The sequence below is a fragment of the Physeter macrocephalus genome, chromosome 21, assembly GCF_002837175.3.
Source record: "Physeter macrocephalus isolate SW-GA chromosome 21, ASM283717v5, whole genome shotgun sequence".
In the NCBI taxonomy this organism is placed as follows: Eukaryota; Metazoa; Chordata; class Mammalia; order Artiodactyla; family Physeteridae; genus Physeter; species Physeter macrocephalus.
Genome location: NC_041234.1, coordinates 3,821,236 through 3,847,919, shown reverse-complemented (window position 1 = coordinate 3,847,919; position 26,684 = coordinate 3,821,236). Strand labels below are relative to the sequence as shown.

General features: G+C 43.8%; 1 protein-coding gene and 1 pseudogene across 9 annotated transcripts in view; both read left to right on the top strand.

The window, feature by feature from the left end:
• SH3KBP1 (SH3 domain containing kinase binding protein 1) overlaps positions 1–26,684 on the top strand; it is a 346,648-nt gene that overhangs the window by 245,118 nt on the left and 74,846 nt on the right. For all 9 annotated transcript variants that reach the window (XM_024115253.2, XM_028482479.2, XM_028482476.2 and 6 more), the window contains one exon: positions 7,624–7,718. In XM_024115253.2, the coding sequence (XP_023971021.1) occupies positions 7,624–7,718 (95 nt within the window). The remainder of the gene's footprint in view (positions 1–7,623; positions 7,719–26,684) is intronic.
• Positions 22,127–23,527, top strand: LOC112062001 (broad substrate specificity ATP-binding cassette transporter ABCG2-like; annotated as a pseudogene).

Sequence of the window (26,684 nt, the reverse complement as noted above, 5' to 3'; positions counted from 1 at the left end):
TGCTGATGAGAATCACCCGGGGTTGGGGGACGTGGTGCTGGTTTAGCTGCTGGATTCCTGGTCCCACCTCAGAATCCCTAGGGAAGGGATCTGGGAAGGCATAGAAGAAACAGGTGCCCTACAGCATTCTTGTCATCGGGGATGGTTGAGAAACACCCCTACTCCTCCTCCTCCTCTGGTCAAAGTGCTAGAACATTGTCCAGGCAAGGGCCAGTGCCATTTTGCTCTTCCCAGAAGGGACCCTGAGTCTCTCCTTTGGGAAGTAGTTGCCCCATTTCTGAATCTCTGAGGCTTTAAGGCAAACACATCACTCTCATTCTCTCCTCACTGCTGCCTTGTCCAGAGCTCTGTGTATACCTGCCTTATTTCCTCTCCTTGATTAGAAGCTCCCTGAGAACCAGATAACTAGTCTTATTTTACTTATTCCCTTTTCCCCAGAACATGATAGAAGTCAACACCCTTACTGCAATTCCAGAATACAAAAAGCTCCCGAAAACCAAAAGGGTTTTGTCACTCCTTGGGTGATAAAACTTGTCCTGGACTAATGTACATCTAGGTATAGTCTTTATTTATCCCACTTGGGGTGACGAATCATCCATTTGCTGCAAAATTTTAATGTATTTGATGGTTGGGTGCAGCCCCAGACTCCAGCTGGTGATGTTACATATTATATGGCATGTGCAATGTATTTCCTTTCTAAAATCTGAAAAATTCTGTCCCCAGGGCTTCTGGATAAGGGCTTATGAACCAGTAGTGTCTCTGATAATATTTGTCAGTTTAATGAAAGAAGTTTCAGATTTTGATGTTGGTGAAAGTAGACACCACTGAGCTTGATGTGTTTGTTCTAGTGTCCCAAAGGAAAAGAAAATTTTCAATTCCAGGCATGACCTGGTACTTTCCATCCCTGCTGAAAGCTCTGGAAGGCTTCCTACCAGACTTTGTGCCACATGGGGTTTTGATCTTCATGTCCTAGATTGAGCCCACAGAATTGTTCTAAATTTAATGTTATTTTCTTGGTGTGTGTTTATACGTTCTCTTTGCTGATATGTTTATTCTGTTTCTTCTGCTTTTTTCCTTTTTTTAAGGAGAGGGTATTTTCTTAAGTTTGTTTGTTTGTTTTTTGTATGAATAGATTATACAGCCAGCTGAAGGGTGTCATCGGATGTGGTCATGTGATTTCAATTCTGTGAACAATCTGTTTTTAACCTCACGTAAATTTCTAGAAATTTAGAGAGTGACATAATGGGTTTTGGGGGGTTTGTTTTATTGTGGTTTTTTTTTTGGAGGTGGTGTGAATTATGACTGGACTTCTTGGCGTATCTTAAAATTGGAATGCCAATCATCACTTAGTAAGGGGCTCTTGACTGGGAACTGGGCAAGAGATTCAGGGTCCTTGACCCTTCTGATATTGTACACCACATTTTCTCTGCACCTTTGAATGTGTCTTTGTTTTTGTTTTCCTTTTTCTGGAAAGACAGAGTCATTGCTTTTTTATCAGATTCTTAAGGGACTCTAAGACAAAAAAGCTTAAGAACTGACTTAAGGTTTCAGTCTTATGCTAATTTATTAGTATTTTTAAATCTTTCTGAAGAAAAAATAGAGGCAAAATCATCTTAATTACTGGATAAATTGTGCCTTTATTTCTTTATGTGTGTGTGTGTGTATTCATTCCTATTTGATCTTGGACTAATTAAATCCATCTAATTGATGAATAGAAGGAAAATGCCTGCCTCCAAAAATTAACTTCAGTCCTTTCCTCTCTACTTCTGTCTGCTATTCATTTAAAATTTATAATCTTCCCACATTCAAAAAGGATTTGGAATTATACTCTTCTTTCAAGACATATCAAATGCCTCCTCTTTTGTCATCTCTCTCCTGCATGCAGTCTTGCCTTTCTCTGAAACACCATGACAATATTCAGTCATAGTGAGTTGATGCTTATTCGTGTACTTGTCTTTTCTTACTGTCGTTCTTCTCCCCTCGCCTTTCTCCAGGCATTAGGTTGTCACTTCCGTGCGAGGGTGGGAGGGCGTGGTTGGACTGACCTGTATATCACAGGCCCAGGAACTGACAATATCTTTTTCATGGTAGTGACTCAATAAATGCTTGAATTAAAGTAGGGAACATCTTTGTTCCATATACTCTAAAGTTAAAATCGTATTTTCAGAGTTCATGAACTTTTTTGCATTTGAATTTTTTTTGAGTGTCTTAAAACCATTGGAGCATCCAAACCAACATAATGTTCTTATTTTCCAGTACTGCTGAATTAGGGCCCGAATGCCTCAGAAGTAAAAACAAATTCTTATTTTCAAATATATCATAATAACTTAAAATGTGAGGCGAAGGGTTGCCATATTTGGTCAGGAGTGTTCTGAGTTAACGGTGCTCATGACTAGAGCTGTGAACTGTCAGAGCTGGCGAGGACGTAGGTATAGCCCAGTGTGCTCCTTGACGCCTCCAGCATTTCACTGGGATGTGTCTGGGGACCTGGGTGGGAGATGGACCAGCCCCACTCTCTAATTTAACCAGACAGCTCTGTTTTTAGTTGTTTTATACTGGAGTTCTGGAATAAGTTTAAATTTGCTGAAAGTGTCCTGCTAAAGTTAAACAAACTCTCCTCTTGGCGCTCCTTGGCCGGCCTCACTTTTACACGTGAGGACATGAGGTCCAGAGCTACGGTGTGGTTGCCTCAGGTTGTGTGCTTGGGAAAGACCAGGGGGGACCAAACCCAGTCTTGACTATCCTGACTTCTAGCCCAGAATCTTCTCCTCCTGCTTTGCTATCCCACAGATTTTCCTCTACTTTTTAGGTGTTGCTAGAGGCTGATCAAGAAACATTGAATGGGAGCCGTGTCAGGTTCTGGGGTTACAAAGAGGGGCGAGGTATGGTATGGGAACCTGCTTTGCAGAGACAGGTAGTTGATGGTAGCCACTGGCACCTTTATCTCCTCCTTTTATCTCAAATTGATGCTTTCTAGATAGTTTTGTGTCTAAGGCCTCACATATAAAACAGCAGAGCTACATGGTGGAAGTGTTCTAAAACTGGGTTATGGTGATGGCCACAAAACTATATAAATGTATTAAAACTCTTCAAACGGTACAACTAAAATATGTGAATTTTATAGTATATAAATCATACATCATTAAAGCTGTTTTTTTAAAAAGACAGAGGGACACCTACCCTCCTATAGCTTATAGGAAAACTGTGGGCATAAAACAAAATGGCCCCGTGAAACATTTTAAAGGCATGTTAGTACTTTCTTGTAAATGTTTTCTATGTTGGTTACAAGTCAATTCCATAGTCATTTACGAACCTCCTACTAGGAGGCCAGGTCTTAAGGTAGCAAGGGAGGAGTTGGGGGGAAAAGGGAATGACAAAGATACATGGCGAGAAGGTTTGGTGGGGGAGGCAGATTATAGTGAAGTGTTTCAGAGGAGGTTACTGGAAGTGTCCTCTTTCTTCTACTGAGTTCCTTCATGTCAGGGAACCTTCTGCTTTGAGTGATAAATACCTACCTGACCACAAAGTAACGATAAGCAATAGAGTTATATTAAGTCAGGTAACAGGAGATCCAGAGACAGGTGCCCTGAAGTTGGTTAATTCAACAGACATCTCAATAATGTCAGGGCTTAGGGTCACCTCCTCTTTGATTTTTTTGGCTTTCCTTTCAGAGGTGAAATGTGGCTGCAACAGCACCAAACTGTGTACTGTCTCCCAACAAGGATGAAACAGTGTTAAGAGCAAAAAGGCAGGGGCAACTATTTTCCTCATGTGTCTTTTTTTTATCTGGGAACAAAATCTAACTGCCCCCCCCGGCACATTTCCCCTCACGTTTCATTGGCTGGAAGTGGATCACATGCTTACCCCTCAACCAATCACCAACAAAGGGGAGAGAAATTAATATTATTTGCCTAAGAAGACCTAAATTTGCCATTTCTCCAAAAAGACATACAAATGGCCAACAGGCACATGAAAAGATGCTCAATGTCACTAATTATTAGAGAAATGCAAATCAAAACTACAATGAGGTATATCACCTCACACCAGTCAGAATGGCCATCATTAAAAAGCCTACAAATAATAAATGCTGGAGAGGGTGCAGAGAAAAGGGAACCCTCCTACACTGTTGGTGGGAATGTAAATTGGTGCAGCCACTATGGAGAACAGTATGGGGGTTCCTTAAAACACTAAAAATAGAGTTACCGTATGATCCTGCAATCTCACTCTTGGGCATATATCAGAAGAAAACTCTTAATTCGAAAAGATGCATGTGCCCCAATGTTCACAGCAGCACTATTTACAATAGCCAAGACATGGAAGCAACCTAAATTGTCCATTGACAGAGGAATGGATAAAGAAGATGTGGTACATATATATACATATGTACAATGGAATATTACTCAGCCATAAAAGGAATGAAATAATGTCATTTGCAGCAACATGGATGGACCTAGAGATTGTCATATTAAGTGAAGTAAGTGAGACAAAGACAAATATCATATGATATCACTTATATGTGGAATCTAAAAAAATGGTACAAATGAACTTATTTACAAAACAGAAATAGACTCACAGACATAGAAAACAAACTTATGGCTGCGAAAGGGGATGCTGGGGGGTGGGGGAGATAAATTGGGAGTTTGGGATTAACATATACACCCTTCTACATATAACATAGATAACCAACAAGGGCCTACTGTATAGCACAGGGGACTATGTTCAATATCTTGTAATAACCTATATGGGAAAAGAATCTGAAAAAGAATGTGCCTGTGTGTGTGTGTGTGTGTGTGTGTGTGTGTGTGTGTGTGTGTGTATGTACCTGAATCACTTTGCTGTCTACCTGAAACTACCACAACCTTGTAAATTAACTATACTTCAATTTTTAAAATGATTATAAAAAATATTATTTGCCTAGACGTACTTGACTCATCCCTAGGGCTGTGGGAGTGTTCCCTATTCCTGAGTATAATGCCTGAGCAAATTAGGATTCTATGAACTGGGAAGGGGATGGGGAATGGTGGCCGGGAAGTTAACCAACTATGTCTACCACACTTAATTGACTTTTTTTTTTTAAACATCTTTACTGGAGTATAATTGCTTTACAATGGTGTGTTAGTTTCTGCTGTATAACAAAGTGAATCAGTTACACATACACACATGTTCCCATATCTCTTCCCTCTTGCGTCTCCCCCCCTCCCACCCTCCCTATCCCACCCCTCTAGGTGGTCACACAGCACCGAGCTGATCTCCCTGTGCTATGCGGCTGCTTCCCACTAGCTATCTGTTTCACGTTTGGGAGTGTATATATGTCCATGCCACTCTCTCACTTCGTACCAGCTTACGCTTCCCCCCTCCCTGTGTCCTCAAGTCCATTCTCTATGTAATTGACTTTTTTTTGATGGCAAGGAATAAAAACATGACTTGTTCCTCTTCTTTGTTGGCCACGGATGTCTTATCTTCTGTGTAAAACATTTCCATGACTTTGAGCCAACGAATTATTCTTAAAGCCAGGACTCTGCACGGCAGTTCTTCAATAATACTGTATTTATTTCAGTGTTGCTGTAAGTTTTGAGGTTGAGTAGTCATACTTCACTAGCACAGTCAGTAGGAAAATTGGTAAGGAGCTGTCATTATCCAATATAAAGATGCTTAACTTTTTCCCTCCCTTTAGAACATTTGGGCCAATTCAGAATTTGGGAGGTTTGCTGTAACGAATTTAAGAGAGATTGGAGCTATGTGGGCTTAGGAATATATGGACGGATTGGTATTGATGGGATTTAGAACTAGTGCCTCTTAGCACAAGTTAAGGAGCAAAAGGCATCAGCTTCCCAGAGTACCTAAGACAGAAGGTTTCCAGCACTAGGATAGGGGGTGTAACTGATATCTTCAAGCCATTGGACAGAAAGCAAAAGCATCTGTAAACAAAGTAAGTCCCTCTCTTTCCCTCTCCCCTTTCTTCCCTCCTCCCCTCCCTATTCTCTGTCATATCCCAACGCTAGACCACAGTGTGTCTGTATTATAGACTTTTTATTGTGTTGATTTTATATATCACTCTCTTTGATTGATGTGACATTAACCATAATAAAAAAGAACCCCACATTTTAGTGATAAAAAGTGTACTAGGGACACTGTAATTGATGCTTATGTATATATAGCTCTAGGCTGTAATCTGTCTGCAGGAGTTGGCCTAATCGTTGGGCAATATTTAAGGCCATTCAAAGCCATTAGGGTTGTTGACTTTGATGCAGACTAATAAATACCTGTCCCGGTAGATACTAATTCTCTTGAATTTTTCTTTCCACCTTCTGTCCTGTGTCATTAAACCTGTTTTCTAAGTCTTAGTTTCCCAAATACCTTACAGATGTTTTCAGTGTCTTCTAAACAGGTGCTTTTGTGTAAATAGAGAAGGTTTTAATATCCGGTAGACTTTCAAAAGCATATAATTCAGGGCATATTTGAATGGATTTTGAGTGGCCTTAGTGTTTTTCTCTCTTTGGTGAAAGCTGGTGCATTTCCTTGCTGATGAACAGTCTTAGGTTCCTGAGTAGGCAGGTTCCCACAGAGAGACCATGGGACATATTTGAAAAGTTCGCCCCCCGGACACGTGTGTGGAGAGCATTTGGTCAGTATTTGTTGGCCATTTGCGGTTGACACATGTTCACATACAACTCCATTGACATCTGTGTCTCTTAAGATGGACCGTAATGGAGTCTTTCTCATTGTTTTGAGTGCCGTGTCAGCTTTGTAACATACAGATACCCTGTTTCTGATTCAGTGATGTGTGGAAGAAGACAGTGAGGGCAAAACTTAAGCTTTTTGCTCTTTGTAGATTATGTCTACTTATGTATTCACCTGAAGAATATATAAAATGGTATGTAAATGCCGCGGAGTGGCTGGGCCCATGAGCCTGCGCGTCTGGAGCCCGTGCTCCGCAACAAGAGAGGCCGTGATAGTGAGAGGCCCGCGCACCGCGATGAAGAGTGGCCCTTGCACGCCGCAACTAGAGAAAGCCCTCGCACAGAAACGAAGACCCAACACAGCCAAAAATAAATATAAAAATAAATTAATTAATTTTAAAAAAAAAGACTTAGGGCTTCCCTGGTGGCACAGTGGTTGCGAGTCCGCCTGCCGATGCAGGCGACACGGGTTCGTGCCCCGGTCCGGGAGGATCCCACGTGCCGCGGAGCGTCTGGGCCCTTGAGCCGTGGCCGCTGAGCCTGCGCGTCCGGAGCCTGTGCTCCGCAACGGGAGAGGCCACAGCAGTGAGAGGGCCGCGTACCGCAAAAAAAAAAAAAAAAAGGAAAATAAAGAGTATTCAAAAATACACATTTATTTTCTGAGACCAAGGAAACCTTTTTTGCTTTTCTGCCTGAGAGAAGCAAAGCAGTCAATAGCTTTCATGATGTCACATGATTTTTGAGGGAAAAATGAGAATAAATATGCATGAACCAGAAATGAGCAATCTTGGGTAGTTTTCCGAGGGTGACCCTTCTTTCTTTATGCAGTAGTTGTGTCCTCTCTGTTAAGCGTGCTTTTCTCTGAAGTTAATGTAACATCTCCTTCTGGGCCAGCTCATTAGATAAAGCATTTTAAAGGTTGTGTTTTCTTTTCTTCTTACAGCCAAGGATTACTGCAAAGTAATATTTCCATATGAGGCACAGAACGATGATGAATTGACAATCAAAGAAGGAGATATAGTCACTCTCATTAATAAGGTAAACAAAGGTTCCCTCCTGCCTTCTAAACTATGAACCACTTTGAGGTGTTGACTGGATAGTACATGCTTATATTTTAACCCTTGAAGCACTTAATTTTCATGATCCTGCATTCCCAAGGAAGAATCTTACATCTTTCCTCTCAATCAGGCTAAGCCAAATGTAGCCAGGTGAATGAATGAACTTGAAACTCCAGTAGATTCCGTTTGCCTTGGAGCCGGCTGCAGATTTGCGTGGCCCTGTCCCAGAAGGGCTAACCCGGAAGGTGGAAGGCGGCCTGCTTGGTCAGAGAGCCCGCCCTCCACAGCAGCCCTGGCTGCAAAGCTGTGTGCCATGAGGTATCCAGGGAGGGGCTTCCAAAAGGCAAGGTCGTACCTCACAGGCAGAAAAGGCTTAAAGAATGTAAGCCTTTACTGTACAGATCAAAGACAGGTAGTGTGCCTGAGAGAATCTTGCCCGTCTTGCTGGGGCTGAGAAGCTCGGATGATTTTATTATCACTACAGGCAGTGATTTTAGACTACATCTGTGTGAAGTGACACAGCTTAACAGGACCTGGACCATGTGCTGTGTATGCTTTCATGCGATGGTACTCACCAAGTGGGTGGTTGAAAGGTCCATTATTTAAGTAATTCCTGGAATATATGGCCTTTTCTCTGATGTATAGGGTTTTTGTGATGGTTGACTACGACGAAAAGCTGAGCAGTCTTTAGGATGTATAACGTGCTTTTAGTCTTGTATCCAGGTAAGTGGCAAGCAATGTGGAATTCCCTTAGCACGGGCGTGACTGGGGGATCATGTGGCTGCCTGTGTTCATGTGGGGCTGGACAGCATTGACAGGGTGGAGGGTGCAGGGAAAGGGGAGAGAGAACAGGGGCTTAGGGTGGGAAGCAGGCCCTGGGTCCTGTTGCCTCTGGCTGTTACTGAGAGACAAGGCACCATGGTGTTGCCCGTCCCCCATCCCCTGTCCCCGAGTGTGTCCATAAGTGATTGGTAGGATTTCCCTTTATGACCTTATAATCAAGGACAGTTACCTCTAAGAAATGGCTGTGGAGGTTGTGTGTTTTGAGAGCCTGAGCCATAGATGCCAGGGAATGCATGACCCCAGAGGTTAAGAAGCTTGCCAAAGGTCAGATTATTTTAGGGAGAAAGCTTGGCGCTCTCACCCGCTCCATCGAAAGTGGTGTGCTGGACAATGCTAGGGCGCCTTTCTGGACTAGCACACTATTCCCTGCTTTACTGATGGCCCCAGAACTCATCCATCTTTTCACCTGTAAAATATTCTCCCATGAACTTATTTCAATACGTCTCTGTAGGGGTTGAATGTGGCCAGAGGAAATCAGAGGAGGGGAAACGCTGCCCTTCTCATGCTTTTCAGCCTAGGACGCAAAGCGGTTCTTTCTTTGCCACCCTTCCCCTTGTCCTGCGGGCGGGCCTCCTCCGGGATGCTTTCCTAGGCACGATGCAGTTCCTATTTTAAATCAGACCCTTAACCAAATACATGAAATGGCTGTGAAGCATGATAAGAATACTCTGATAACTGGCACAGAGACTTGGTTCTACTACCACAGGGGAAGGGGTAGAGCACTTTTCCCCATGATGATATAGTGAACAGAGGATTAAACAACTGCCACTCTTTGTAATGAGGGGGCTCACTTTCCTGTTTTTGTTTGGGGGGGCACCCTCTTTTCAGTTGAAAACCGGATGTACAATAACATTTACTAAGGTTTGGGGGAAAGAAAAGCCCACCATGGATGGTCTCTTGTCTGAACACATCTATTGCTACCTTAACATCTTATATTCCAGTCCTTGTCGTTTGATTATTATATACGATGAGAACACGTTCATTCTGATGATTTCATTCCTCCCTCCCAGCCTGACATCCAGTCCAATAAAAGGAATTGAAGTTTTTTAAAGAGCTTATTTAGTCAGAGAGGGACTCTCTCCCGGTCCTATCTACACAGTAGGGAGAAAGGAACCGGGCGGAGGTGGAAGGCTGCTTTCAGGAGTGTCCTGAGGGTTGCATCTGATTTCCCCGGTTCCACAGCTGAATGTGTTTAGAAGCAGTTTGGACCTGTGAAGCAGCTTACAGATATCACAATTACACTTGCAAAACGAGCACTTGGCACCCTCCCTGTCCACTTGGCCCCTTGTCCTGGCTCGCACACTAATTGTGCTGCTCAGGCCAGAGTGCCCGGGTGGGTCATCTTGCTCCTCCTGGTCTCACCCTGCCCCCACCCCCAAGCCCAGCAGCTCCCGCCCCCGAGGCTCCTGCCCTCCTGCCTCCCTGCCACTTCTGTCCCTGGCAGAGCCAGGCCCTGGTCTGCACCTCCAGGGCCTCCCCCCTCCTCCTTTCTCCAGCACCTTCCACAGAGCATGCTGCAGAGGAGAGCCCTGGGCTGACCAGTGGAGGGATGCTTTCCCAGCTCCAGTTTCCACCTGCTGCCTCCCTGGCACCCTAGCCCCTGCCTTTTATCATCCCATAACAGCCTCTGCTCGTGTAACCTCTCTGTTCCAGCGAAGGGCTTTGGTACCTTTCTCTCCTTCACTGTAAGATCAGGCTAGATATCCGGCCACGTGGTCTGGCCACAGTCTGACTTGCTGGCCTTGTTCACGTTGCTGTTCTCCATGAACTCTCCCAAGCTGTCCCCTTCTTACCTGTGCCTCCTCCCTAACTTGGCCCAGACCATGTTCCCGATACCCAGGATGCCTCTGCTTACCCACGTAGCTGGTTTTCAATAGCTAATAATACAACCAGTCTTAATTCATGCTGCGTCATGTGCTTGGGCCCATTTTGAGCTTGTTGCTTTAAAAAAAAGCCCCTTAGGCTCTATCATTTTGTTTTTATTATTGTTTTATATGATCTGTGAAATCAGGTCTCTTGTACTCCTTGTACTTCTGCAGATTTTGACTTCCATGCTCATAAAATATCTGCCAGCCTTGATCTAGCATTCCAGTTTGTTGGAAGCATCATGTTAAAATGACAAGTGCCACGTGGGCTGCCAGCTCAGAGACACCAGGGTTTGAGTCCCAGCTCCACCGTTCCTAGCTGTGTGTCTTTGGGCATGTCACTTAACCCCTCTGAGACTCAGTTTCCTCAGCCCTAAAGCCGACCTCACAGGGCAGCCGTGAGGATGTACTAAGATGCTGTGTATAAGTGCGTCTCGCAGGGAGGGGTCCATCAGTGGTACCTGTAATCCTAGGAATTGTCAGTTCATCTCTGCTCTTTCTCTGACCTCAGAAATGGGAATGCAAGGGCTCTTGTGGCTGGGCCCACTTTATAGCTGGGGCAGGAATGCCATGATATAAAGTAGGTAACAGTGGTAAAAAAATATATATACCTAAAATAGGTAAGAATTTGCAATGGGTAAGAATTTGCAATGGGTGAGATTTCAGCAAGAATTTGGAGAGAAAACATGCCATAAATATTTTGCCTGCTGAAGGTGGGAAGGATGGAATCTGAGTCTGTCAAACCCTGCTTTATAGAAAAGTCTTACTCTTGCTCTGAGTTTAGGTATCGCCCAGAAGTTCATTTAGATGACTGTGTGCTTTTCGTATTGCAGAGTGAATAGTTTTGCCACAATTTGTTTAATATGCACTTTGATATGTCTCTTTATTGTATTATGAGTTGAGATGAAATAGCTTTTCTCTAAATTTGATGGCTTTTGCTGTAGACGTCCTTGATTTACACCAAATTCTGGTGGTGGTTTCATTTTATAGTCAGTTAAGGTGGTTTCCCTTTGCCCTGCTTTTATGAGCTGTGGCAGGAGTCACAGGGCAGACGTTGCCCTCATTTTTAGCCCTAGATTGTCCCTTCGTATAGTTTTCTAGAAAATGAGTCATACACCTTTAGTGGGTGCCTATACGCCCTCCTCGATTCCTGAAATAATGCGCAAAGGCCCGAACTATTTGTGTGTGTCCCTGGAAACTAGGATGAAATGTGGCAACCCGAATGGTTTCTTTTTTAGTTTATTTATAAAATAGAATTCTTGTGGATTTGGGAACATGTCCACGGGTGCAGAACACACCTGTGTTTAGCTTTTATTTCCAGTCACTCAAAAATAGCTCCTTAAAAAAAGAAGAAAGCTCCTTCGTCTGTGTTCCTGCCACCCCCATCCCTGCCTTCCTGATTTGTGCTCAGAGCGTGGTTGAAAGGGTTCAGAAGCCTCTGGGTCTGGTTTCCAACCTGAGAAGCTCCCTGGAGAAGGACTGAGATCAGCCTGGTGGGGTCAGGCGAGGCTCTACTGTGAGGCATGCGCCTTGCCCTGACCACTGCCACTTGGGGCAGAGCGAGCCCAGCTGTGGAGAGGGACGATGTCCCTGCCCTTGGCCAACAGCCTCCTGGCCTCAGAGCAATGGCCCTTTCCTCCCAGCCCCCGGTAACCTAGGAGGAAGGGCTTCTCACGTGACCCCTCTGTAAACAAAGATCTTCGGGTATTTCTTATCAAAAGACTCCCCTGAGTGGCTGTGTCTTTGACCCGTTACAAAGCAAACAGAAACCCTTGTTTCTTCATGGTTATAAAGCCTATTTGACAACATCAAGGTAAACACAGAGAAAGGTAATGTTATTGACTAAAGTCACGGCGTGGTGGAGTCGGAAGGAAGGAGAAGGGGACAGCATTGATGTTCGGGGGAGAAAACCAACATATGCGCCTCTCAGGAAAGAGGGACCCCAGTGGAGTAGCTAAAGGTAGACGGTCACCACTACAAAAAAATACCAACTAGCAATTTCGCCTTTTCTTAGGGATGTATCAAACCAGGGACCCCAAATGTCTGAGCTAGACCTGCTGCTGTGAGGGCAGAGTTAGGACTGATACTAACTCACCAGCTTCCTCCAGCTCTCCCACAACTACTGAGCCCGCGTGCCTAGAGCCCATGCTCTGCAACAAGAGGAGCCACTGCAATGAGAAGCCCGTTCACCACAACAAAGACCCAACGCAGCCCAAAATAAATAAATAGAATAAAATAAAATTTTTTTTAAAATCTGAGTCATTAAAAAAATAAATAGTAGTAGCTCCTGCAGGACCAGAGCTTCCCAGCGCAGGACCCTTCTGGGCCACTGGCAGCAAGAGTCCGGGACCCTTCAGCACCCCGCCTTCTCCTCACGCATGCTCACAGCAGCACTGGGAGCTAGGCGGGACCATGGTGTTCTGTCCAGATGGCAAAGGAGGAACAGAGGCCCAGAGCGCGGAAGTGACTTTCCCAAGGGCCTCACAGTAATCAGTGGCCGAGCCAGGGCAGGGGCGTCTCCTGACCCTGAACGTGGGGGCTGGCAGGGCGGGACTGCTCTGTTTCCTGTGGGGCTGTGGATGCTTGCAGTAGGTGCGGCTCAGTCACTCCCCGATGTGACTCTTGTCTACTTATTGAGTCACGCTCTGTTGCTGGGTATATCTAGAGCAGGTGCCTGTGCGATTTTCTTTTTAAATTAATGACATTATCATTATTTTATTAGGAAAACAGTATTGCCACGCCATTCCCCCATCCATCTGTTTCCGACATTTTTGTGTCCATGTCTCTGACCTCATAGGGTCAGGATCACCCAGGACTTTCTGATTCCATTGTCACCTCTACAGAAATGGAATGGTAGTGCAGAGGACATGGTGAGCTCAGCTCGGGGCTAACGTTGCTTCTTTTTGCGCCTAAAGCCCTCCTCTCCCACTTCTTTCTTCCCATGCCCAGCCTATTTTGCTTTCCTCTGTTCTTCTGGACCCAGGTTAGTTTTCTGCTTGCTGTCACCATGAAAGAGAGAGGCGGGGCGGGGGGGAGAGGGAGAGGGGAGGGGGAAAAGAGAAGAAGAAAGAAAAGGCATCCCTAGCTCCTTCCTAAGTCATTCTGTGATGATATGTTCTTTTGTTTGTTCTAATGTTTATTTTCCCTTCCTGCCTCCCTCCCATTAATTTATTAATTGAAACATTTATTCATGAGAAAAATGTTTCTAGACTTCCTTGCTTCTCTCCCCACAGGAAAGTGGCTTTAGAAATCTCATGAAGGGTTCTAAGCTTGGTATAAGAAAGCCAATCAGCTATATAGATTGCTGGCCTTGACCCTTTCTCTCTCAACTGCTGAAGCTTTTAGCAGAGCTAAAGTGTAGGATTAAATGTGGTTTCAGGGATGAGCAGTAAATTAGCAGGTGTCACCCTGAAAATGATGACACACTGATAGACCCATCAGAAGGACATGTTTTATGAGTGAACGAAGAAGTTAAGTGTAGGTCTGGGATCATCTGGGTTTACACACATTTGAAAACTGTCAGCGTTCAGCAAATGAGTCGTTTATGTCATAGGATGTATTTCTTGCAGTACAGCCTGTCCTGTTAGACTGCATATGTCCCTACTGGGGACAGCAGTTACAATATATCTCCTCCTCAGAGCATTAGAAATCCCAAGGAATACAGTTTGCTGCTGTTTTGTCTTCCTCTTTAAAGTAACCTGGACACCAGGACCGATGGGAAGATTCCTGACACCAGAAACACATTTGATCAAAACTCTTTCTCCTGGGACTTCCCTGGTGGTCCAGTGGTTAAGACTCCGCCTTCCAATGCAGGGGGTGTGGGTTCGATCCCTGGTCAGGGAGCTAAGATCCCACATGCCTTCGGGGCCAAAAAACCAAAACAGAACCACGATTGTAACAAAGTCAATAAAGACTTTAAAAATGGTCCACATCAAAAAATCTTTCAAAAAAACCACAAAAAAACCCAAACTCTTCCTCCTGAGCTTGTTTACCATCACAGAGACACAGTTTTAAATTAGATGAGGTTGGTGAAAGTAGGTCTTGGCGGTGGGAGAACATTTCGCTTTTAGTTTACCAGTAGACAGTCAAAACAGTGCCACCCAGAAATTTTGATGATTGCAGATTTCTCATAGACAGATGAGTTTGCAGTTGATGCCGATTCTCAGCTTTACGTGCCTCCTCAAATTATGTAAAACTGTCTAAAGGGACCCTGTGTTCGTTCAGCCTAATTGTCATCTCTCTCCCGAGCGCTGTGCTTTAGTGGCAGGACATTAGTAATCCTTGCTACAGCATCTTGGGATGTTTTTCTCCTGCAACACACAGAAAACTCTGCAGGTGTCTTAAGGAATTAGAGAAACTCTTTCTGTTTTCTGTCTCCACTCTTTCTATTTCTATTACTCTGAGAGGGCTGTTGTGAGGATAAAGTGAGATGTTGTGGCTGAAAGTGCTTTAGAAGTAAAAAATTACAGCTATTGCTGTGATAAGTTATGATCGGAAGAAGAAAAGACAAATGCCCATTGACTGGGAGTTCTCTCTTGGTATATTGAACTCTCCTGAAATTAAGGTCAGTACTTTCTCTGAAATGCCCCTGTATTATTTATTTTAACTTTTCTTAGGATGAAAGTAATTTATTATATTCAGTAGTTGTGTAGCCCCTATCTTCTTAAAGTATCTCAAACGTCTTACATTCACATTTGCATCTTATTAAAATATACTTTTCTGAGATGGCATGGGATGCACTTTTAAGTAATACTTTAAAATTAAATAAGTAAAACTTACTCTTAGAGAATGAGAACAAAACAGATGAATACGAAGGAAAGTCAGAATCACCTGTGACTGCATCATCATCAGATACCTCTGTTAATATTTGAGCTGTGTTCTCCCAGACTTTATACACACACAGAGACACACACACACACAGTTACAGTTAAAAATAAGGCCATATCATATACACTCTTTTGTTTACCCCCTTTTCCCCCAATGTATCATGCCTATCTTTGGCAGCACGGTTAAATGGTTCCTTAGCATCCCAATGTATGGAGCACCACGGTCCTCTTTTATACTTGGCTTGTTTCTGGCTTTTCCCTGTTTTACACCATGTTGCATGTAGTCATCACCTTGTTTGTAGATCTTCATGAACGTAATTATTTCTACCGCTTTCTGCTACTTGTGTAACCTTGGGCGGGCTGCTCAGTCTCTCTGTGCCTTAGTTTGTTTCCACATCTGTGAAATGGGGATGATAACAGTACCTACCTCCTGGTGTTGTAAAGATTAAGTGAGTTAAAGGAGGTAAAGCACTTGGAATGCCTGGCTCATAGTAAGTTCTGTATAAATGTTAGCAGTTGTTATTATTTCCTGATGATCAATTGCTAAATGTATTGATGCTTCGGTGCCTTTTAAAGGCATTTAAGTGATGTTCTGAAAGATTTTGCCAATTTAGTCTCCCCCCAGGAGCCTATGAGAATGTTTCCCTATCCTTGTCATGCCCGGATATTATCATTCTTTCTAATCTCTGCTAATCTGATAGGCATTTGCATTTTTTTAAATGATTACTCAAGTTGAAAATGTTATGTGTCATTTTCCAATTGATTTTTATAAAAATACCTTATATTCGTGACGTTAACCTGTCATCTTTCACATTACAAATGTTTTTTCTCAGTTTATGACTCATAGAGATATTTAAGAAAATATCATTAAAAATAAATACCTTTTAGACTTAAAATTTCCCCATTTTATAGTTAACTACATGGTGCAGTAAAATTCATCCTTTTAAGAATAGTTTTATTACTTAAGGCTTTTATATTTTAGTCCTAGTTCGAAAGGGTAGCTGGCTATTAAATGCATTCCTTTTCTGCCTTCCTCAGGGCTTTCAGAGGTTCTATTTAAAGCTTCTGTCCTTACAGTATTCTTTATAGCAGCATTCAGAGAACTCCCGAGATTTGGCATGGTTGAGGATCCTCATATCCTAGACCAGGGCTTCACAGACTTTCTCTGTAAAGGGTCAGAGAGAAAATATTTTATATTTTATGGGCTATATAGTATCTATTTCAGCTATACAAAAGCAGTCATAGGTGTAAATGAATGGGTGTGGCTGAGTTCCAATAAAGCTTTATTTATGGACACTTAAATTTGAATTTCCTGTAATTTTCATATTCTTTGAAATACTATTCTTTTGATTTTTAAAAACCATTTGAAAATGTAAAAACTATTCTTAGCTTGGGGGCTGTACAAAAATAGGTAGCAGGCCAGATTTGACCCTTGGGATGTAGTTTGCTAGCCCTTGAAATAGAATGTCTAGAAACAGACCCATAAAAATACAGGCAATTAATTTTCAACAGAGGTGCAAAGAAAATTTAAGAAAGAAAGGATAATCTTTTCAAGAAATGGTGCTGGTACAATTGAACATACCTAGACCCCCCCCCCCCAAAAAAAAAGCCCTAACCTAATCTAACACATTATGCAAAAATTAACTCAAAATGGACCACAGATCTGTATAGAAAACATAAGACATTAAAAAGTTATTTATGAAAACATAGGAGAAGAGAGCTGTTAGACATTCCACTAAAAGCACAATCCCTGAAAGAGAGAACTGCTGCAGTGGACTTTGGCAAAATTAAAAACTTTTGCTCTGCGAAGATACTATTGAGAGAATGTTGTTGGTTGGTCTCTTTTTCTGACAAGGTCATCTGAGTCCCAGTGTTTGGTAAATAATTGCTTGATACGTGATTGCATGAATTTCAAGGACCTTGGTTTTGTTCTGAGTCTTCTGGGAATATACTTTGTAAGACAAGACCATGAATCTCCCATAGCAGAGCTGTCCCCTGCACCCCACCTCTGTACCCCTGTGCCACTTTCTCCCCAAGGTGGCGAACAAGTGCAGCCATATTCCACTAGTCAGGCCTGGACTTAGATGAGCTGCCTGAGAACTGAGATTTGACCTGGGAATTATATTTTTTCACTCACTGCACAGGCCTAGAAGCTAAATTTGCTGTGTATAGAGAAAAAGACTCCAAACAAATTTTCATGCCAGGGAATAAGCTTTCCTAAAAGAAAGACTTAAAAGAAATGTAGATTTGTCTCGTAAAAAAGGGAGATGGAAGGTAAGAATTCACCAATAGCTGCTGCAGCTGGCCTGGATGTTCTTGACCTTCATAATGATCATGGCTATGCCCTTCGCTTTTTATTCCTTCCTGATGCTTATTTGGGAAATGAAGATTCCTCCGCCCTCACCCTAACAGCCTTCTTTGTATCTCTTAGAGGTGGTGCAGGAGCTAAGAACAGCTCTTAAAACATAATGAAAGATGCTTTATCAATGCCACTGTGTTTGTAATGAAGCAAAATGATTTTGTATTATATCTGCTATCCTTTTAATGGAAGAAAGGCATGTATTTGGATGCAGAATCAATATATTTCCCTAAACATAAATGAAAATGAAATCTCAGCTGTAGGATGGACAGCCTTGAGAGGTAAATTATGCCATTAGCCATAAGCTTTGTATGAGCTGAAGGCGCCATTAGAAACAGCTTCTACAATTTAGCATTAAGTGGTCCTCTCAATGTAAATGAGAAGTTTCTATGAAAACGTATTGTTACATAATTTCACATGCTTGATTATATTTAAATGGACAAAAAAGTGCAAAAATGCCACCTTGATGATTTGCATTTGGTGTATGACTTGTTCACCTGCCCTCCTATGTTAATGTCTCTGGTCATTCTTAAAGCCAGATGATTATAAGTACCCAGGAAAGGCCCTCCCTGCAAACATCTCCTTTTCACATGATAACTGATTTTTGAAGTAGAATTTAAGGGGGTAGAAAGTCTTTCATTCTACTACTAGGAAAAAAAAGGCTAAAAGCATAAACATTTCCTAAGACTTAGGACTGTATAAGCTACAAATGAAATAACAAAATCAGTAAGCAGTTCTTATATATATACATTGTGACAAACCGTATGGCCATGTCCCACAACTCCAGGACATGCCCAATGTGAATGATGACCCTGGAGTTGGGCCAATATGGAAGCGTCTGTTGAGTGCTGTTCTCTGAAGAGGCTCCAGATAGAAACATCTTTTTCTAAGAGGGAAACAGTCTATGAGCCCTGAGGCCTTTGGGGTTTCCGCTCTGGGTTGTCTCCTATTAAAGTCCCCTCAGGCCTCCCTGATTCCTGTCTGCCTGCCTCTCAAGATGCCTGTGAAAGCTCTGTTCTCTTTTCGGGAGACTGAGATTGGGTTTCAACTTTTTTCTCATTTCTTAGTGACATCTGGACTCAAATGTTACTTCTGTAGCATTTCCTAACCCCTGTGCTCTGAGTGGGTTATAGGAGCATAGGATAGTGATCCCCTCAGCTCTCCTGGGTGGGTGGGATGGGCCTTAGGTGGGTGGAAGACCCCCCCACCCCCTCCCAGTTGATGGTGTCCAACAACATCAGGCCTCCAGCAGCATGTCGTCAAAATATTATCATTTTATAGGTGTGCCATTATCTGGAAAAGGTTGGGTGGCACTACCTTACTGCATTGTATTTAACTTTTCCACATAAAGATGTTTAACAGTAACTCTACTTTTCCTTAGGGAATATTCCACCTTCCTTGTTAGAGAAGAGTGTATATGGCTAGCAAAGGAAACTCCAGGATAATTAAAAACCCTTGTATGTGTCTTCATGTCAGAAATTCTTTCTCTAGGACCTCTTTTGGGAATTAGACCTTGAAATAGCTCAGACTTTTAAAGATAGAGCTTAAAGTTCTGTTCTATCTAGAATAAAATAAATTCACTCTAGTTAAAGAAACAATTTTTTAAAGTGAGAATATAACTTCTGGTTGCGGCCATGATGGAGTAAAGAGCATTAGATTTACCCTCCTGCCATAGACAACTTTAAAATTGGACAAAATACATGAACCAGCTGTTTTGAGGCATTGGACAATGCACAGCACAGGGATGTGATCCTTGAGAGAAGGGAAGCATAAAGTGAGTTCCATGTCAACCCTGGCTTTTTGCCTGGGGGCACTTTCTAAATTGCAGCACAGGGCACTGGAGCCTAAACAGAGACCACAAGACTCATTGGATTGAATCAACAGAGACTGTAACTCACGGCTGCCAAGGTGGATGGAATTTTCAGGGCGGGGAATTGCAGAGGAGCACTGAGCTGTGCAAAGAAAGAGCTCCAAAAGTCTATATATAAGGGTCCCTTGAGTCTTTGGCCAAATACTAGGCTGTGCATCAATAGGGCAAGACTCCACGAGACCCAGCAGAAAATAAGTATGGGGGAGGCGGGTGTGTGGGTGGGCTGTGAGCTGAGTGGATATCCCAGAGGTCACCAGTGATAGGAGATGTTGGAGTCCTGGCCAAGCAGAATGCAAAAACTTGGTTGAACACACTTGGCATCCAATTGACAACTCGGAAAAGTTAGCCATAGGAATAGCGCTGCCCTAGACCCACCCTAAATGAAGTGCAAAACCAAGCCTTGACAGGTCAAGCTGACCTGCAAGTAACATGCCCACCGTAACGAAACTCCACACTCTTGCAAGGAAGACAACAAAATTCAGTCCTTCGACAATGTAGCGTGCAGTGCGTGGCTGTTGAGAACATACAGTCACAAATTACCAGATGTACGAAGAGGCAGGAAAATGTGAGGTATGGTATGGGTAGCTTGTAAAAGGCATGTGGTCATTTCTGAATACAGTGTTCAGGCATCACGACATGCTTTAATTAATATCGACATAACTAAAAGGAAGCTTGATTACGGCTTTTTGTGTGTTACTCATCCAGTGTTTTTGTTACCAGTTATACAATATGTAAAATGAAAAAGTCAGAAGTTAGTATAGCAAAGCCTGTAAGTTGTTGCCCAATAAAAAGTCAGGATTTTTTTTTACAAGTAGACAATCTCTTTGAGGTCCTGACTTCCCAGTATCACAAAACAGTGAATGACTGCCTAAACCTCACCTATCCCAGATGTTGATATTTGGAATGTGACATCTTCTTGAGTGGGCTTGTCCCTGGGACGGTCTCCTCGGCTTCCCTCATTAACTGTGGTCTGCCGGGCATTTCTTCTGACGCTGAGATAGACCGTGGTTCTCTTTTTCTCCTGTTACCTCATAAACTGTGATGTTGACAAGCCTGGTAGAGTAACTGCCTTATGGGATGCTGGAAATCCCAGCCATGCAGAATAATTGCATCTCTTGGGGAGGTGTTAACAAGCAGAGGTAGAACTGAGTGCTCATGGGCTTCGGCTTCCATGGAGCTTCCTCTCAACAGCCCCCCTGAAGCTCCATGCAAAAGGCGTTCATTAGTAAATATTAAACAGCACTTTTCGTACTGCTGGTGGGATGTTGAGGGTGTGAGACCCCCCTCGGGGCTCACTTGACACCCATACCGAAATCAAACAACACTCACTTTCTCCTCTAATGATATTTCAGTCATCAGAGAAGGTCGTGAAAAACAGCCATGCTGGATAATTTCTGGGAAATCGGTACTAGGGAGTGTGGGGACAGCTGACCACCAGGGGAAGTGACCAAGCAGAGTGCTTTTCTTTATCAAGAGGACCAGCTGGTGAACCCATCATTTTGGGGTTTGCCATGGCGATTTCTGAGCTATACGTTCCTGTCCAAACTCAAACAGGGCACTTATGATGTCTTAGAAAATGTGACCTACCTTTTAAAGGTACTTTTTTTTTTTTTTTTGCGATATGCGGGCCTCTCACTGTCGTGGCCTCTCCCATTGCGGAGCACAGGCTCCGGACGCGCAGGCTCAGCGGCCGTGGCTCACGGGCCCAGCCACTCCGCGGCATGTGGGATCTTCCCGGACCGGGGCACGAACCCGTGTCCCCTGCAGCGGCAGGCGGACTCGCAACCACTGCGCCACCAGGGAAGCCCCTAAAGGTACTTTTTAAGTTGTTACCACAATTATGAACAAATATTCAGTACAGACCAACAGGTAACCCTGATTGAATAGATGAAGCTTTCTTGTATAGCTAATCTAGACCTGCCTCTTCCTCGTTCAACTTGACGTCACTTCGGATGTTTGGAAATTGCGGGAAGTAGATTAGTATTGTGGGGGGAGATTGGGCCATCCATCGATTCCTCCATTCAGCCAACGTGTATTTATAATCAATATTTTCCAGGCAGTGTGCTAGGTATGTGGTGGACACAGAGATATAAAAAAAAGATCCTTTGTTTTCAAGGAGCTTACCATTTTTGAGAACCTTTCTACTCAAAGTGTGGTCCAGTAGCATTGACATCACCTGGGAACCTGTTAGAAATGCTGAATCTCTGACCAGCCCCAGACCTAGTGAATCCGAATTGTCATTTTCACATGATCCCCAAGTAGATAGTATACACATTAACATTTGAGAAGCACTGGTCTAAATCATTGATTCTCAGCCTGCACATTGGAAGGACCTAGGGACCTTTAAAAAGCACTGATTTCTCGGTCTCACCCCGCCCCCCACGCAAGGAATTGTAATTTTTTTTTTTTTTTTTTGTGGTATGCGGGCCTCCCTCCGCTGCGGCCTCTCCCGTTGCGGAGCACAGGCTCCGGACGCGCAGGCTCAGCGGCCATGGCTCACGGGCCCAGCCGCTCCGCGGCACGTGGGATCTTCCCGGAGCGGGGCGCGAACCCGCGTCCCCTGCATCGGCAGGCGGACGCGCAACCACTGCGCCACCAGGGAAGCCCAAGGAATTGTAATTTAATTGGTGTGGGGATAAAGTGGCAGATTCCAAGGTTGGAACTCAGTTTATGCTTGGTGTGTCTGGAGGAAAAAGAAAAAGGACTAGTATTGCAATGGAGCTTATTACTGATCCATCCATCTTGTTCCTGGATGAGCCCACAACTGGCTTAGATTCAACCACAGCAAATGCTGTCCTTTTGCTTCTGAAGAGGATGTCTAAATAAGGATGGACAATCATTTTCTCCATTCATCAGCCTCGTTATTCCATCTTCAAGTTCTTTGATAGCCTTACCTTGTTGGCCTCAGGAAGATTAATGTTCCACGGGCCTGCTCAGGAGGCCTTGGGTTACTCTCCATCCACTGGTTACCACTGTGAGCCCTATAATAACCCTGCAGACTTCTTCCTGGATGTCATTAATGGAGACTCCTGTGCTGTGGTGTTAAACAGAGAAGACACAGATGGTGAAGCCAAGGAGACTGAAGAGCCTTCCAAGAAAGATACTTCGCTCATAGGAAAATTAACTGAGTTTTATGCCAACTCCTCCTTCTTCAAGGAAACAAAAGTTGAGTTAGATCAACTCTCAGGGGGTCAGAAGAAGAATATTTCAGTCTACAGGGAGATCACGTATGCCACCTCCTTCTGTCATCAGCTCAGATGGATTTCCAGGCGTTCATTCAAAAACTTACTGGGTAATCGCCCAGGCTTCTATAGCTCAGATAATTGTAACAATCATCCTGAGACTGGTTATAGGTGCCATTTTCTACGATCTAAAAAATGGTCCTCTGTTCTGGAATCCAGAACAGAGCCGACCAGGTGCTCTTCTTCCTGACCACCAACCAGTATTTCAGCAGTGTGTTGGCTGTGGAGCTCCTGGTGGTCGAGAAGAAGCTCTTTATACATGAATATATCAGTGGATAGTACAGAGTGTCATCTTACTTCTTTGGAAAACTGTTATCTGATTTACTCCCCATGAGGATGTTACCAAGTATTATATTTACTAGTATCACATACTTCCTGTTAGGATTGAAACCGCAGGCGGAGGCCTTCTTCATCATGATGTTTACCGTGATGATGGTGGCTTATTCAGCCAGTTCAGTGGCACTGGCCATAGCAGCAGGTCAGAGCGTGGTATCCATAGCAACGCTTCTCATGACCATCTCTTTTGTGTTTATGAGGATATTTTCAGGGCTGTTGGTAAATCCCAGAACCGTTGTGCCTTGGCTCTTGTGGCTTCAGCACTTCAGCATTCCTCGATATGGCTTTGCGGCTTTGCAGCATAATGAATTTCTGGGACAAAACTTCTGCCCAGGACTCAATGTAACAACAAACAGTACCTATAGCTATGCAATATGTACTGGCAATGAATTTCTGGAAAACCAGGGCATCAGTCTCTCACCTTGGGGCCTGTGGAGGAATCACGTAGCCTTGGCATGCATGATTGTTATCTTCCTTACAGTTGCCTACCTGAAATTGTTATTCCTTAAAAAAATTTTCCTGGGCTTCCCTGGGGGCGCAGTGCTTGAGAGTCCGCCTGCCGCTGCAGGGGACACGGGTTCGTGCCCCGGTCCGGGAAGATCCCACATGCCGCGGAGCGGCTGGGCCCGTGAGCCGTGGCCGCTGAGCCTGCGCGTCCGGAGCCTGTGCTCCGCAACGGGAGAGGCCACAACGGTGAGAGGCACGCGTACCACAAAAAAAAAAAAAAAAAAAAAAAAAAAATTCTTAAATTTCCCTTTACATGATTTACCCCACATTAAAAAGGGAGCATCTTGATTTCAGTTAAAAAAAAAAAAGCCTCTAGTGATTCTAAATGTGCAGCCAGCTTTGAGAAACACTGGTCTAAGATGTTGCTTTGCACTCTTGACAAAATGGAGCCCCAAATGAGGTTGCAGCTGGGTTTTGCAATTTTCAAGACAAGTGGCAAGTTTGTCTTTTTAAAGATTTAAAGTGCCTAGACGAGAGGCAGACACAGCAGAGCTCACAGGTGACTCCCTGCCGCCAGGTTGGATGTCAGGGAGCGGCTCTCAGCTGATCCCCAGTGCGAGAGCTGTGTGCAGTGGTGGAGTGCTTCCACCACATTCCCCAGGGCCTCTGTGGCAGGATGGAGCGGACTGAGGCCTGACATTGAGGTCTGGGCCGGGCTTCCCTCCTCAGACACACCCTGGGGGCTTCACATCCCTCCCCTGAGCCCTCCAAGTGTGTGAGCTGCTGCCAGGGGGTTTCACCGGAAGATGGTGCTGAGTCAGGTGACAGATGTATGTGTGCTTAATTAAGACACTTTCCTGGCCTTATTATCCCTCAGGGTCTCTGGGACCAGCCCCTAGAATCACAGTAATGATGACAAACCAGCAGTAGTTGTGTTGCTCTTTACAACTCAAACATCTTCTCCTGTGTATCAAGGAACTGAGACCCAGAGTTTTTATCACTAGTGGACCACTTAAATATCAGATGGCCCAAGTTCGCTCTCCTCCTCCTCTCTCTGAGATATCTTGGCTAACCCAAGATAGTGCAGAACATAGAGGTTGGAGTACAGCACACCTAAGGCTCTGTTTATTCATTCCTTCAAAGGAAACACATCATTTGTATTTTACAAGGAAAGATATATTTTACGCTGATATCTGCCTGGCGATGAGGCATAGAGAAACCATTTTGAGGGCTTAATCATAGAAGAGGGAACATTCTATGTCAGAAATATAATTCTTTCCATACTCTTTGACTCTTGATAAGGGCCGAGGTCTACTTTCCTCTGCTTACATGTGAATAGATCTTATTTCTAATCATCATTGTTCTGGAAACTTTCATCTACATGCTGGTCTTTTACTCTTTCCCACTGCAAACTCCTGCCTCATTTAAAGGCCATCGCCTCACCTGCAAACGCTGCCCTTTCCTCATCCTTACTGGAATCTCAAAATCCACTAGGATAGATATTGGCGTAACCATCGTGGGTTATGCCTGTGGTATAATTATTAATAGTGTCCCAGGTTTGGAAATAAATTATATGGTCACCCTAAAATCTTCCAGTATTTTGCCAACATTGCCTCTCTCCTTAGTGGTCACCTACTGCCTCATTGTCCTGCCTTCACCCACCTCCTGCCATCCTCCTTGGGGACATTAACTCCATCCTGATGATGTTCTGGCCTCACAAATCACTAACTGTCAGTTCTCCCCCCGTCACTCATGGTTGCCATCTTGCCTCACCCCTCACATCACTCTTCAGTAGAGGTTGGTTGGAGCCTCCTGGGAGCCAAACATTGCCTTCGCTCTAAGTGCCAGTTCTTGAATGTTCTCTTCTGTGACCCCAGCTTCCCACTCTCCCTCTTCCCCTTCCTTCACGCTTGGTGACCCCACCGTTGACCTTTCTCATTACCTTGATTCGTGCCCTCGTTCTCTCCTTCCAGGCTGCCTGGTTTCTCTTGGTCCCACTTGTTGTTAATCCAGCCTAGCACTCCTGCCAATGTTTCGGTGCCATGTTGATTCATTGGGTCTGCCTCTCCCATTAGGCTTTGAGCTTGGGAGCCCCATAAGGACATGATGATTTTCTTTTTCCCCCTTAATTCCTCTCCTATCCTGCATGTTTTAGGTCCTCATTAAATAAATTGAACTTGCTGTTCTTTCACGCTTCTGGAAGCAGAGCCCTCATACAAATAATTCTCTCTTCATCTCTGCCGCCAAAAGCCTAGTTCTTTTGTCTGGTTTGTTGAAGATGACTTATTTTCATTTCTCATTTTGCTGTCAGAATTCTTCCTGCTTCCCTTAAATTAGCTTCTATTGCTAGGGGAAAAAAAAGTCTCAGTTCTCTAAATCTCTGTCCCACTCCAGGCATCTTGACCCTGTGGCTATTTTCTGTCCTGCAGCAGACTCCCTTTCACTTTTCTTAGTACTCTAAGTCACGCTGTCAGTTTTCTTTTTTCAACATACTTATCTCATCCGTGAGCTTTGTATTTGTTCTTATACCAGTCAGAACAATTAGACATACTGTGTTCTATCTTCATGCTTTCCCTCTCTTACCTTGAATTACACAGCACTGTTAATGTTTTCCTTGAAAAGGAGAACAGCGATGGGCCGTTCGCGCTATTCACCACTGATGGGAGGTATAATAAATATAATGTCACATGCACTGTTTTCCCCTGTAGGCGTGCATAAGTTCTGAAGTTATTCTGGATGTGCTTTTGTTTATTAAAATTTTCTTTGTTGTTTTTCTCCCATATGAAGCAGGAGGCTTCATTACAGTGGTTCTTGGGTTACTGATTGCGTAAGGCTAATGGGAAGCATAGCCTTGAACCATTTAGAAAGTTTGAAAGAAAGCCTTCAAAAGAAATATAGCACTAAACAATATTTGAGTGCCTTTTATGGACATAATTCTGTATCAGATGATCTGAAATGAATGTGGAGAAAAGTCCACTCCTCACATAAGCAAACCCTTCACACATGAAAAGATTTAAGATTATTTGAAAAGCTGTTAATGATTCTCTCCTCTTTGGTACTAGATCTCGTGGTTGATACCTGTTATCAAAAAAGGACCTTGTGGGCTTCCCTGGTGGCGCAGTGGTTGAGAGTCCGCCTGCCGATGCAGGGGACACGGG